This window comes from Nelumbo lutea, chromosome 1, assembly GCF_056320005.1.
Source record: "Nelumbo lutea isolate HS-2025 chromosome 1, American lotus-T2T, whole genome shotgun sequence".
Taxonomy (NCBI): Eukaryota; Viridiplantae; Streptophyta; class Magnoliopsida; order Proteales; family Nelumbonaceae; genus Nelumbo; species Nelumbo lutea.
This window is the reverse complement of record NC_142684.1, coordinates 137,228,268-137,243,263: the sequence shown is the minus strand read 5'-3', so window position 1 is coordinate 137,243,263 and position 14,996 is coordinate 137,228,268. Positions and strand designations below refer to the sequence as shown.

The window sequence follows — 14,996 nt, the reverse complement described above, 5'->3', positions numbered from 1 at the left end:
TTATCCACTCAAAGAGTCCAGATCCAAATAAATATTTGGATTAGGAAACTCCTAATAAGATTAGGAGGGTTGATCTTTTTCTGTAGATAAGATAAGGGTCTATCATTAACTTTTAAAGAGAGTCCAGATCCAAATAAGATTTGGATTAGGAAACTCCTAATAGGATTAGGAGGAGCTATCTTTAAGGTTATAAATAGAGGAGGAGGGTGAACCCCAATTCACCCAAGCTGATTATAGATTCAAGAGAGAAGACAACTCCAGTGAGACTAACGCCATCTTCTGCTCTTGCCTCCCTTTATTGCTGCCGCCATTGCTAGTTCATTCTCCACCAGTAGGAGTGATCAAGAAGTGTTCTTGATATCAGTTTTTGGTGAAAAACTGATTTGAAATCGTGCTTTCACACCCTCCATCGAATTCTTGCTGAAGAGTTCGGTTCTTGCTAAAGAACTACGTGTTGATTCTGCTCCACCTTACGCTGTGCCATCTTTAGTGGGAGCAGTCTTTGGCATTTTCCTTGGGCGTGAACACCTTCGTTGGGAGTTAGTGTTACTCCATATCAGGTACATCCCTCTCCTACCTTTTTGTTTCAGATATGGTCCGGTTTAGGGTTCAAGATTGATCATTGAAAATGCAGTTTTCTAAAACAGGGAATGTGATTCCCATATGAGAGAGAGAAATTTTTGAAATTTCGCCCTACCTACCTGCAGGGTTCGACTATCCATATGATGGATCTCTCATCCTTTTAGGTGGAAAAGGCTTTTTGTAGCGCTTCCCACATACGACGCCAAATGATGTAGTGCGATCTAGTTGCTCCCTACTGGATGTGACCTGGCTTCCAGTCAGACGACGGACTAAGTTGATCTACAAGAGGACGATCAGAGAACATGGGGTGACTAGCCCAGCGAGGTCACTTCGATGCTTAAGTCAGTATACTTATTGTGAGCTAAAATTGCTTAAGAATGTAGAGAGCTAGAGAGCAGAGAAATCATGCGTACCTTATGCCCTCGGGGTTAGAGCCTTTATATAGCTGAGTCCTCGTGGGTTTCGCGGATCAGTTCCGGGATGTTCGTCACGATGAGATCCGTCTCTTCGTTAATTAAGGGATAACGTTGTCAACTGATAAGCTTATCAATTCTACCAAATCGGGCGGGGAGGAGATAATGCTAGCTGTTATGCGGAGTGATCCCGGGTGGTTCAGAATCCGTTGGAGGAATTTCCAGGGTCACCACGTAGTAGTCCGGAGTTGGTATCCCCGAGCTGATGCTTTTAGGTTCCGAACTGAATTGAATGTTGAAGTGCTTTGGGGTCGAAGTGATCTGTTGTGATCTGGCACTGAGGTGATCTCGTCCGAGGTGTCCTGAAGTCACCTTATCCCCAAGTGGTTGAGTATCCAAGCTCAGACTACTGCAAACTGGTCGTGTTAGGCTAAGTTGTCATCTCTTGGTCAGGTCGTGTCCACGTGTCCCCTCTTTACTAACTCGGGCCAAATCACCCTTCATCAAGTATCATAGGTTCAAATTTTATATAAATTATTTTTAATTAATTTTATTCATAAAATTCATTATCAAAGTTATTTTTAGTTTATTTCTTTATATTTTTCAATATTCAAATTCCATTCACCTTTTTAAGTTAATTACCAGGAAATTTGAAACTTGATCAAGATTAATAGTGATTGATGGTGCGTTGAAATTAATTATCTTCCTCAGCGATTGGTTTTGCGATTAGAGAGGATGATGCCACTTTAATTGGTGGTCAACCTCTTCACATCTATTGCGGCATGTCCCTCTCTTATTGAGGCCGATCGAAGCATTTAATTTGCAGTGGACTCGACCTTGACTATACACTCTATTGTCCACCGTTCTATAGAAACTGATCCACATTAGGCGGTCCACACCATTATTTGGTTCGAGGGAATAAGGGTTTGAAATTAAAATTGAAATTAAAATTGGAATAGGTCAAATTCTCATTTTTAATGAAATAATATTTTTTTCATTTGAGAAAATGACCATTCTCTCCTTTTTTTTTTAAATAAAATCTCATTTTAACTAATTTCAAATTTTACCGATTATAAAAATAGACCATTCCAATTTCAATTCTAATCCACCCTTTATCTTCGGATATTGTAAGTATCTACTAAATTGAGCTTCTCCTTGTATACTGCTTTCTACATCTCGTTAATGTAATCAATTAAGTAGCTCATGGACTAACTCAATACGCTATGCGCCAGACATAATTGTTCCAATTCCAAAGACCTGGTCTCTCATACCCCCACAGCTGCTGGGAAGGTAGTCTTTGGTGCTTAATGAGATGATGATTGATGAATGAATAAATCGTCATTTTGATGGAACCCCCCCCCCCCCAAAAAAAAAAAAAGGTGGGACATGCACATATATTACGTGGGTCAATTCTCTTTCAAAAACAATGAGTTTTGGGTAAAGTTTGGCTGCCATAGATGGGACATCTAGATAAGCTTGATTACAAACAAGCTCGTGGATTTGGATTATTTGAAATGGTGGTTTTTTAGAAACTGATTTGGTTGAGAATTAGAGTTGCTAGTATATATGGACAAAACTTTTGGCTGTCCAACTCTAGCCTGGGTTATCAGCCGATATTTCACTGTAGGACATTTTAGCGGTCCATCGATATTGTTACGATGAACTTTTATGAATCAATATATGTTATATGGGAAGAGGTCTGTTGATAACCCATCCACGCTATTGAATTTAGACAATCAAATTTTTTCCCATGGTTTTCATTGGATTTGTAGAGTCTAGAGCATTATTAAAAGTGCAATGAGTTTCAAAATTTGCTATTATTTTGGGGGCATTTTCTTTTTGGATTTTGAGAAGGGAAAAATTGGTTAATGGGAAAATTCTATTGATCAAGAATCCTATGTTCTTTTTTTAGATTTATGTGGGGATCAGGGAAAGTTTATTTTCCATCTCCTAGGGGGGTAAATGGTTTTCCCACCTAAGGGAAAATTGTCAATACTTGAATGGGACTAAAATGCCCCTTTCAATAATGGACTTATATGGCTAAAATGATTATTGCCTTATTTACATTAGGGGGCATTCTTTTTTTTGGAATTTGAGATGAGGGAAAGTTGGTCAATAGGATTTTGATTCCTATTGACCAAGAATCCCATGTTCTTTTTTCAGATTTATGTGGGGACCAAGGAAAATTTATTTTCATGTAAGTGATACTCATCTCCTAAGTGGGTAAATAACTTTCCCACCTTGGGAGAAAGTTGCCAACACTTGAATGGGACAAAAATGTCCCTTGTTATAATAGATTTTTATGGCTAAAATGGCCATTATCTTGTTTGCATGAAAAATAAAAAAACATGGGTAAATGTACTGATTCGGGTAAGTCTTTCCTGGGAAACACTTACCTGGCAAGTAACTTACCAAAGAGCGAACAAGGCCTAGAAATAAAAGAACATGAGTAAATGCACTTACCCAGATAAATCTTTCATAGAAAAGTTTATTTTCCTAGGTATCACTACTTACCCGAGTAAATAACTTACCAAAAAGTAACCTGGTACATATATAATGTGACTATAGCCTAAAACAAAGTACATTTTTTTATGATCACAGAACACCCCCTACACATGCATAAATATCCATTACCTTTTTCATGCAAACATATACATATTATTGAATGTGAAAATGGGACATAAAGATCAACATATTATAATAATATCAATTTACAAATTAAGTTGGTTAGACCTGAGTGCCGAGCCAAACTGCAACCTAGTGTAAGTGCTAGGGTTAAAAGAAAAAATAGATTCAGCGGTTTACTTTCTTCTGTTTTTTAAGGTTTTGTTTCTTTAATTAGATGAAACTATACACACATCTAACAATATCTCTTATATTTTTTTCCAAAACCAAAAAATCTTGAATAGAATATCTGGTCAATTTGTTATAACAGATTAACATATAAAAGCCGAATGAATGTGTATGATTTTATCAGGGAAAAAACAATATTTTTCTCAACATTTACTAACCAAAAATATGGACAAAAGTATTAATTGCATGTGGGTAATATGAAAAAATGATATTAAAAAAAAAGGTGTTAGAATTGAACTAAAGTACAGTTTGTATGGGCTTTTTGTTGGAAAATATAGATTTCATGATAATTTTCCTTTTCTTTTAACCCCAAACCCCGTATCTTCAAAGTGGAGCTAGGGTTTGCAACCTTTCAATGTTTGCTTTAGACATTACATTCTACAAAGCTAGACAAAAAGAATTTATATAAGCATTACCAATAATTAAAGGGGAAAGGTAGGGGCCTAATTTAAGACCCCTAACTTAGATTCCCACATGTAGAGGACCAGGAGCACTAATATTAAATGGGGCCCATCTTGGAGTGAACTTGAAACATAATTGCAACCATCTGTTTTCTAGGCTCTGCTTATTTGTAATGCAAAATTGAACTGGACCATATAAAATCTACGGCTAGCTCAGTTTGTATTCATTTGTTTATTATTACGATTTGCATTATAAAATTTGTATTTTTTATTTTATTTGCACTTACCGGCAGTATAAGCTTTACATTTCTTAAAAACTGATGTAAAATTTACACCACCTTCCTCCTACCTGAATTCTCTCTCATCATAATAGATAAAGAGAAAAATAAATCACTAAGGCTATATTTAGTTTGAAGGAAAAATGTAAGGAAAAAAGGAAAAGGTAGAGAAACCTATACAAGTTTTGTAAAGGTTTCCCTACCTTTTCCTTCTTTTCCCTATTTTTTCCTTCAAACCAAACGTAGCCAAATTGTGACATTTAGTATCAGAATTTAGACGCAATTCAACTCCAAATCTTGCTCTAGGGATCTCTGGCTAGCCTTTTCTTAGAAAAAGTAAAAACGAATCTTCAAAAGTTAACCGCATTATCAAATTATGGGTCCTACCATTCTGTCTCTTCTCAAATCTAGCTAAAGGCTTTGTAATTTGAATGAAAATTAAAAGAACAACAATAACTTCCGTATTTGATTCAAACACTTGAATCTAAATAAGACAACAAATTTTATCAAACACAACCTAAATAAGACAACAAATACACATTGTTACAAGTAATTATCCCTGTGGATTATTAGTCATTAGGAGATTTCACTTAGCTGCTTGGGCTCGGACCAAATATATATAGACCCAACCCGAGATTTATCTCCTGGTTGGGCTGGCTTTTACAAACTAATCTTGGGCCCGGATACTGAAAACCCAACTTAAGCTCAAGCTGGGCTTGGTTAATGGCTTGATAATCCAAGCCAGCCCCAACCTCAATCTGAATCAGCCTCCAATTCAACCCCATTTGTGCTTGGATACCACCTTGAGTTGACCTGGCACCAGCCTTAGATTGCCCCACTACACATAACAATTGGAAATGGGTTCATCCTAGGCCGGATCTAATCTGCCCAGGTTGCATTCCTACGACTAAGAAATCATCAGGTAGAGAAAGAAGGGAATCATCATTCCAAAAGCAACAAAAGTAAGCCATATCCTAAGCTTTTCCTTTTGGCCCTAGCAAACTAGTCTAAGCACGATCAAGACTGACATTGGATAAGTCATAAACTGATCTAAGCAACACTACTCTCTGCAAAATCTAACAATCCATCATAAGGGATAAGTCACGATTATTAACAACACTCGTATCTGGCCCAACAATCTGGAATAAAGCATAAAATTCAGAAAGAAAGCATTCCATTTTGAGTGATTCAGCCAAGCAAAAGAAAAGAAAAGAAAAAAAAAATGTTTATTCAAGGTTTTAAATTTGGTAGGCAGATACGGGACAATATTTATCATTTTGGAAGAGTTTTGATACACGGAACATGTTTAATTAAATGGTTTCATATTTTGTTGTCCGTATCGAACTGATACATACCTGAAACGGGCCGACATGTATTATGTATCAGCCTAATTTAATTTCCACCTCCTTTATAAATGCTAATATAATTTAATTAAATGCTCATTTAAATTACCTTCAATTACGACATTTAATATGTCATTAAATGTTTTGAACCCAAGTCATTTGCTTACAACACTAATTAATTAACCATTATGTTAATCTCAATTACTTAGTAAAACAACATGTTTTTTTATACTTAAAGTAATCTTTATTGCCTTGGTGGGTGTTTCCCAACAAATGCTATTAACTTGATTATTAATATTTATATAATAATAAGATGGATACAAGTTAAATTTATTTATTAAAAATTAAGGAATATAGTAACTTGTATACATAATAAATATCATCTAAACGTATATATAATAAATATTAACTAATAAATTACTTCAAAAAAATATTAATTAATAAATATTAGTATGTATACACATACATTTTAGTTCTTCTATTATTTTTCTATGGTCACTAATTATATTCCAATACTTCGTATGAATCATTAAATAATGATTTTTTATGTTTAAATAAATTAGTTATAATCACATAAAACTCATTTTTATTATTGTTCATATTTTTTTTAGATTTTTTGAATTTTCTAGTGTATCCATGTGTATCTTGATTTTTCATCCGTATCTATACGTTTCCAATATGTATCTTGATACATCTCTTAAAATTACCTTTTCGATACACCTTATGTTTTCGATACTTTGAACCTTAGATTTATTACAAGAATTGAAATATATTGGTCATAGATTCGTGTGACTCCTGATTGCACCAATCATTAGATTCTTCCTGGGCCGAGAGGCATTATTTTTATCTCGCACTTTCGATCTGTAGGACACATTTTATTGCATGACTGTCTTAACTCTTAAGGGATAAGCTTTTGTATGGCAAAGGCAAGACAATGGGATTTTGAAAGATTAAGCTCATTCACTGCAGAACTCATCTGCTGCAAACAATGGCTGGTGTGTCCTTGTTTAATTTGGGGGGGATCACAAAATGTGCTGTAACCTATGTCACAGCAGATAAGGAAGTCCCTTTCTCCTTTTAGGTTTGTTTGCTTCTCCTATTCCATTGCCAATTTGCCACCTGTGCCTATCGTGCTTCTCCTCTCAAAAAAAAAAAAAAAATTGTGTGAACAAGTATTCCTCCTTCATTCAAAAAAATTAGTGGGTTATTAATAGTCATTTATTACATTACAAGACAAGCCCAGAGGATCTATTCTTGGGCTAATTCATAGAGAGCTAGATATCTCCATAAGCTTGTAATTTCTTCTCAATATCTGTTACTCTAAACAGGGCTATTAAGCAAATGTTTGGTCTAAAATTAAGAGAAACACAAAGTTGAGGGGAAGTTATTAATAAATTTTGTGAAATTCTTTAAGAACTTTCAGTCATCCTTCTGCCTCTCCCTTATTTCCCATTAAACCAAACACAGCCTCAGGATTAGTGGAGCCTTCTGGAAGGGAGGGAAATTGTTAAAGGGGCCTGTTGGCTATGGGCTGAAAGAACCAGGTCTGCGTCTGAAGGCCATGTTGATAGAGATAAACCAAGTGATCTGTCTGAAAAGAACTCATATAAAAGTTCCCTCTTCCGGTTTTGGCCATTCTCCATTCTGTGGGTGAAAGAACCATGATTGAATGTTCGAGGCCTAAACAAAGATACTTTTCAGTTTGGTATGCTTGGCTTAACTCGAAATGAAGCAGATTTTAATGACTATCTCTTTCGGTCCCCCTTATTTTATTGTATTATGTGCAAATAGTGGAGTGGATGCAGCAGGAAAATGATCGATTATAATTGATAATGAGGTCGATTTCGCTTTCGTAGTCTTGGTAGCATCCAGATCCAATACAAGCATTTTGGTCAGTTTTCAGATGATGGGTGTAACTTGCCGTGGCCCAACCTGAATTTTTGAACGGGCTGGGATTGTACTGTAGGCTTCGGGTTGAGCATGGGCGCAAAATATTGGGCTTATCATTTGTTTAATGGGCCTATGAAACTCGAACCTGACCCAATCCAAGCCCACCTGACATATAGTCACATCACATGGGCAAATCCTGCTTGAATTGACATATTGTCTCTTTAAGGCTATGTTTGGTTTGAAGGAAAATGTAGGGAAAGAAAGGGAAAGGTAGGAAAACCTTTACAAACCTTGTATTGGTTTCCCTGACTTTCCCCTCCTTTCCCTACCTTTTCCTTCAAACCATACATAGTCTAATGTTTTGCCACTTTTCGTGTATATTTTTCCCTCGCTGCATGTGTACGAGGCTATCCACTTGATATTTACAAAATGCAAAGATTGGAATCACTGATTAACAAATTCTAGTAAAACAAATCGTCGATGAGAACAACTTAAAAAATCTATGCCGGCTAGATCTAGAAGTTTGAAAAAATTTAAGGCCAGGCTTACTTAAGAGTCAAGGTTAGGAGTAAACTCATCAGGACTGGAGGGTACAAACTTTAAGGATGGGCTTGGATCACCTTAAACCTGGCCCAGACCATCCAAGTTGGTATGAGGTGCAACTAGGGTGGGCCTGATTCAGCATTTATTAAATTTTGAAAGGGGTCAGCATGAAGCCTGAACCCAATGTGGGTGAACTTAAAAGTGAAAGAGGCTAGATCATCATGGATAAAGTGGGCAATGTCATGGCCATTTCTCCTCTGTTTTCCAAAGCTACTGCTTTTCTTGAAGGGCTCTTGCTATTCAATATCAGAAGTTTTTTGTTAAAATAGTTCAGATGAGTTGGTGACTATGGTTATACTGCTTCCTCATTTTTATTTTTCTCTGAGAACCTACGGTTTTATTATCTGGTTTTACCACCTTGGCACTTGAGTTTCCCTTTACTAGTTGTAGTTTCTATAATTGGAACTTCATTTCTATAGCCTGTCATTTGTATGTGTTAATGTGTGTGTGTGTTTAATAATCAGTGGAAATGGATTTCCATATGACCTAGATGTGAATCCACCATCCCATGAAACCAGTCAGCTCTAGAGTGATCTTACTACATCTAGATCCATTCTGAATGGAGAAATGGATTCAGGTGCAGGTTTGGATCCACAATGGATCCAAACAAATAATTCCATTGAATTCGATGGAAGTTTTATCCATAAAAATCAATAGAATATAATTCCTAATCATATATGCATTATTGAATAAATTTTCAGTTAGTATTAACTATATGTCTAGCTATCAAAACCTACTACTTTCACGCTTTCAGCCCCATCAATTTGGGCCTCGCTTCCTATGAGATAGCTTAGATCTGAACACTGGGCTAGGGAAAGGAGAGTGATATTAAAATGGGCTTAGTTGGTCTGGCCTAATCTTATGGGTCGTGCTTAAAACTGGGCCCATAGTCGTTGTCATTCATTCAGGTCACAGAGTGGTCTACGTCCACCATGTGCTTTTTTATTTGCTGCAGTCTACTCAATCAATGGCCAACGACAACAATCAGCATAAGTAGGTGATCCCCACCGTCCATTCACTTAAACTTCACCATCGGCTCCGATCAACTGTTAGGACGGCAGTAGCCAAGAAAAGACCAACGAAAAATCAAATCTGTTGACAGAAAAGACAGGGGATACTTTCTCCTTGACAAAGGTCGCAAGAACAACTGGTATCAAAACATGGAGCTCACCCTTAACACGTGTGACCCAGAGGAATTACCCAGGTTGGAAATCTCATGCAACTCCCACGTGGACGAGATTTAATGACGTGGAGGTCACCAGATGAAATAATATCTGACACTCTTCTGAAGCATCACGTGATTTTGTTGTCTGAGAAAAACCCACAAATTTTTGTTGTCTTTGTCCCAGGGTTGTAACTTCGAACTGCTCTGTTATTGTAGGAAAAGACTCTCAGCTAAAAAAAAATACCAGTAGTCCAAGAATATTTGGACCATATAAAAGTAGATATAAAAGAAATATCACAAGAAATCCGGAGAAGAGAATGCGATTGGGTGCTGTATGTTAACGTGGAAGCTTCTGCAACCATAAATCTTATCCCTTCTGCTTTCCCTATCCAAACTAGACACCATAAATAAGGCTCATCCAATCTCCAAAAAATTCAGACACTCCTCTCCAAATCCAATATCCACACTAAACTATCCCAAGTCCCAACTCGGTTTTTGTCAACAACCCATTACAGTTTAACTAGTTCAACTACTCGCAGCTTCATTTTCTGGTTCTCATGGCTCTCCAGGCAGCTTCTCTTCTTCCGTCTGCTCTCTCCGTCCACAAAGAGGTTTGCCGTTGCGGACCCATTTGTTTGAGAACTCCTTACATTGTTCCAGGCAGCTTCTCTTCTTTCTGCTTTTCTTAACACACTGTGTTTTCCTTCTACAATGGTGGCAGGGAAAGCCTAATGCATCTCTCAAGGATGCAGGGTTCTTTGGAGTTTCCCTCTCAGAACACCGAAAATCTGACCTTAACCTCACGGTAAGAACGAAGGTACAGGATTCTACTCTACTCTCTTCTTTGATTCACTTACTATGTCTGTTTAGAAAATGCACTGGTTCCGACTCTTGAACTGAAATCCAAAAGAGGGAAGTAGGGTGTTGTTTCTCGGTTGGAATATAATCCCTTTGATCTGTCTGTTCGTATTATACTGTTTATCAATTGCACTGCTCCTGCTCTGTTCTGAGCGTAATCGATCCCTTTGGGTTTTGTTGGTTCATGCTAACAATGGGCTAAACTTGCAGAGGGAATTCAGCCAAGGGAAGCTGTCGGTTGGACCCATCAGAGCTCAGACAGCAATTGCAACTCCTTCAGTCATCCGAGCTGCGCCAGAAGGGAAGAAGACGCTGAGAAAGGGTAGCGTGATAGTCACTGGAGCGTCATCAGGTCTTGGCCTGGCCACCGCCAAGGCTCTGGCCGAAACAGGGAAGTGGCACATAATAATGGCCTGCAGGGATTTTCTCAAGGCAGAAAGAGCTGCTAAGTCAGCTGGGATCGAGAAGGAGAACTACACTGTGATGCACCTTGATCTTGCATCCTTTGACAGTGTCCGCCAGTTTGTAGATAACTTCAGGCGATCCGGCAGGCCACTTGACGTGCTGGTCTGCAATGCTGCCGTCTACCTACCCACTGCCAGGGAGCCTACTTTCACTGCCGACGGCTTCGAACTCAGTGTTGGGACTAACCACCTTGGTCATTTCCTCCTCTCGCGTCTGCTGCTCGATGACCTTAAGAAATCAGACTACCCATCTAAGCGTCTCATCATCGTCGGATCAATTACAGGCACTTTCTTCATGCAAACACAAAAGAGAAAAAATGTTTTAGTGATAATCATCAACTTATTGTGTGCTAAACATCTGTCTTAACTTCTTGTGGAATATTCAGGGAACACAAACACTTTGGCTGGGAATGTACCTCCAAAGGCGAACCTCGGAGATCTTCGGGGACTTGCTGGAGGTCTGAACGGGCTGAACCGCTCGACCATGATCGATGGAGGAAACTTTGATGGGGCCAAGGCCTACAAGGACAGCAAGGTCTGCAACATGCTCACCATGCAGGAGTTCCACAGGCGTTACCATGAGGAAACTGGGATTACATTTGCTTCCCTCTACCCTGGTTGCATTGCAACAACAGGTCTGTTTAGGGAGCATATCCCCTTGTTTAGGCTACTCTTCCCTCCCTTCCAGAAATACATCACAAAGGGCTTTGTCTCTGAAGAAGAATCCGGCAAAAGGCTTGCACAGGTCAGATGAAGATGTAGAAAATAAAGATACAAAATTAAGCGAAAGACCTGTGAATCTGTGATATCTCATCAACTGAATGGTTGTTTGATTTCTACATTTTTGGTCTTTATTCAGGTGGTGAGTGATCCAAGCCTGACCAAGTCAGGTGTGTACTGGAGCTGGAACAAGGACTCGGCCTCTTTCGAGAACCAGCTGTCACAGGAAGCTAGCGATGCAGACAAGGCACGGAAGGTGTGGGAGATCAGTGAGAAGCTTGTTGGGTTGGCTTAAATGGTCAGCACCCAAAGAGAAGGTTCTTCCTGCTGAGTGCTGACACGCCTTTAATTACCATGGGGGGAAGATGAAAAAACAACCGAACTTGAACTGGGTACAAATGAGTGTTCACCTCACCTGTATGGCTTGCTGTGTACAATTAATATGGAAAATTTTGAGTTAATTGAGAGAATAAAGACACTTAAGAGTAATCCACTTCAAGAACATGAACATAGATAGAAAGCATCAGACAGCTTGAATTAGAAAAAGAAAACAAATCAATAGCATAATCTAAAGAACAGTAACCGGAGAAATTAAGTTCTAAATGGAGAAACAGAAAAATATAACAAAATTGGAAGTGTTTCAGTCGCTGCAAATGGGTTTTGATGAAGGACGATTCGAATTCCCTATTAGGGGCCCGAACTCACCCTTGGCCCTAAACCGGAAAATAATCCACTGGTCTGCCTTCTAACAGTTTGGGACATACTTCGCCGAACTGACCCACCTGGTAACAATTCGGGATACACCTTGCCGAACTGGCTTGCCTTGGATACCCCTCGCCGAACTGACTTGCCCTATACATACCTCCGAACTCAAGACTTCACCTCGCTCACCACTCCACACCTTCAGGGCACCAAAACCAAACAAATCGTACTATGTCTGACACTGAGGAAGTTCGTTCTCAAGGGCGTCGCACCTGACTGACTTGAGATCTGACACTTGACGGCCGTACTCTAAACGGCCACCTGCCACCGCCACCTGACACTGCCATCTCTAGTTAGAGAGACGGTTAGGTAATGACGGTTCTGTCCTAGTAGAAAGGACGATGACCGAATTGACAGACGTAAGGGTAATCATACCCGACTTGATAAGGGCCTCGGAGCGAGTGCATGAAGTGATTATAAGGGCCCCTTGCCCCCAACGAACAAGGTATGTGAACTTTGTGCCATCTGGTCTACACTTTGCCTTTGAGAGATTACTGACTTGAGCTTCGGAGTTATCGCACCGGGTTCCCCCTGGAGTTCTCTCATTTTTCCTGTTTTAGGCTCCCCGATGCTCCAACTCAGAGGCGAGTTCCTTGACAGCTAAGACTGACCGGATTGCGCTCCATCAATTGGCGCCGTCTGTGGGAACCCTTATAAAAGCCTCCCTCTAAATCTCTTTTATCTACCCTTCTTTCAAAAACTCCAACACCGAAATGGCCTCCTCCAGCAGTGCCGGACGTGGAACCGAAACAGCCACTACTGGAGAGCAACTTCATACTCTGGTGGTGTGCATTGGGCAGTTCACCATCCCCCTTTCAGTGGATGGGATCCCAAGTTTGAATGTGCCACATGCGGTGGCACCTCTAAACACTCCCTCGCTGAACATCCCTCTCCCACTCCCCATCAAAACGAACTTCGTGGAACCAACTGCTGTCCCACTAGCAGCCCGCAAAAACCAGATAGATGATCTGATGCAATGCATGCGGGCAATGCAGGCCCAAATGCAGCAATTCCAGCAGCACCAACTCCAGCAACACCAGGTGTTGCACCACCTCTCCCAATACCATTATCAACAACAATTCCCTCAGCTACCCTTGAACCAACCGCTCCCCCCCGGCACCCTGTTTCAAAGCCGGTCAAGGCCTCCCCCCAAGGTGGACGACCTCACCAAGGAGAGGCTTCCCGACCGCAGAACGCCCCTAACAGTCAGGCCTCATCCTCAGGCCGAAAGCAAAGAAAGATCACCCCCGCCTCGCAGCCCGCGGGTGGGTCAAGAACCTCACCAACAAAGTCACCTCGGCGCTCCAAGCCCGAGTTCCCACTCACGGAGAACTGCTTCAGCGCCTTAGCAGCAGGCCAGCAATCCGGGCCCATCGAGCTCGGCAACACGGAGGCAAGCAGCGCCAGCACCAGGCCTAGTCAAAGAAGGCGCCGGCGAAGTCGCCGAACTGCTACCCGAGTTCAAAGGCAAGGAAGAAATGAGCTCGAGCGAGGTAAAAACCACCACCATTCTCTCAGTTCCTTCCCCCCTTTTAGCAGAACTTTTAGCAGTCCCTTTGCCTAGAGATTTCAAACTCCCTGCTCTGGACAAGTATGATGGGTCCTTTGACCCCAACGACCACGTCAACGCGTTTCAGTCGCAAATGCACCTCGCTAGGGCAAGCGAGTCGTGCATGTGTGTGGCCTTCACCACCACCTTCAAAGGGGTGGTCCGCACCTGGTACCAGAACCTAGCTTCCGGGTCAATAAAAAGCTGGCCCCAATTCGTGCAGATCTTCACTACGCACTTTGTTACCAGCAAAAGGTGTCCAAAAACCGAGGAAAGTATCTTCGGGGTGATCCAAAGAGAGGGAGAACCCATCCGGAGCTACATCAAACGGTTCAATGAAGCATGTTTGCAGATCCCTCGGTTAGACCCCGTGGTACAGCTCGCCGCGGCCAAAAGAGGAGTGGCTCACAAAGAGTTCAAATGGCACATGGTAGCTAGCCAGCCAGCAACCATGGCCGACTTCCTCAAGCTCGCAGACAAGTTTATGAGAACAGAGGAGGAGATCAACCAGAGAAACGAAGGCGAAGTTGAAAAAAGAAAAAGAGAAGGCGAGCCCTCCAACCCCGACGACAGAAGAGGCCATAACCGAGAGGCGAAGCCAAGCCAGCCATCCCGAGCTCCCTTAGCAGTTCGGACGGATTACACGCCATTGAACACAAGGCGGACTGAGATCCTGATGACGATCAAGGACGCCCCTTACGTAAAGTGGCCACCTCGCCTGAAGAGCAACCCCAACAAGATGAACAAAAATTTATATTGTAGTTTTCATAAACATCACGGTCATAGCACCGAGCAATGTAATAATCTCCGCGACGAGATAGAAGGACTCATCCGTCGCGGGTACTTAAGAAATTTTGTACATTATGACAATAGTAATAAAGCAGGTCGGCAAGGGGAACACGGGAAGGATGCCCCCGAGCCGAGCAACAGACCGGCCGAAACCTTGCAGCGACCTCCCCCAGAAGAAAGGCCAGTCCAGGGAACCATCCACGTGACAGTGGGCGGTTCGGTGGTGGTAGGATGCACTTCGGTGGCAGCAAGGACGTCAGTTCGCTAAGCAGCCCAAGAGGAGCAGAACCCTCCCAAGAGGCCAAAGAAGGAAGAACCAATCTTTT

The 14,996-nt window shown here is 40.9% G+C and overlaps 1 protein-coding gene across 2 annotated transcripts; it reads left to right on the top strand.

The window, feature by feature from the left end:
- Positions 1-9,732: 9,732 nt before the first annotated feature.
- LOC148877834 (protochlorophyllide reductase-like) lies at positions 9,733-12,059 on the top strand. 2 transcript variants are annotated; one of them, XM_088944971.1, is made up of 5 exons: positions 9,733-10,139; positions 10,250-10,345; positions 10,597-11,134; positions 11,237-11,595; positions 11,710-12,059. In XM_088944971.1, exons 1-5 carry the CDS (start codon positions 10,086-10,088, stop codon positions 11,863-11,865), a joined length of 1,203 nt encoding a protein of 400 aa, XP_088801097.1. In that variant the 5' UTR covers positions 9,733-10,085; the 3' UTR covers positions 11,866-12,059. The 2 variants fall into 2 exon arrangements, with proteins under 2 accessions (XP_088801097.1, XP_088801105.1); XM_088944979.1 differs by having other exon boundaries at positions 9,741-10,139; positions 10,250-10,333.
- Positions 12,060-14,996: the final 2,937 nt, after the last annotated feature.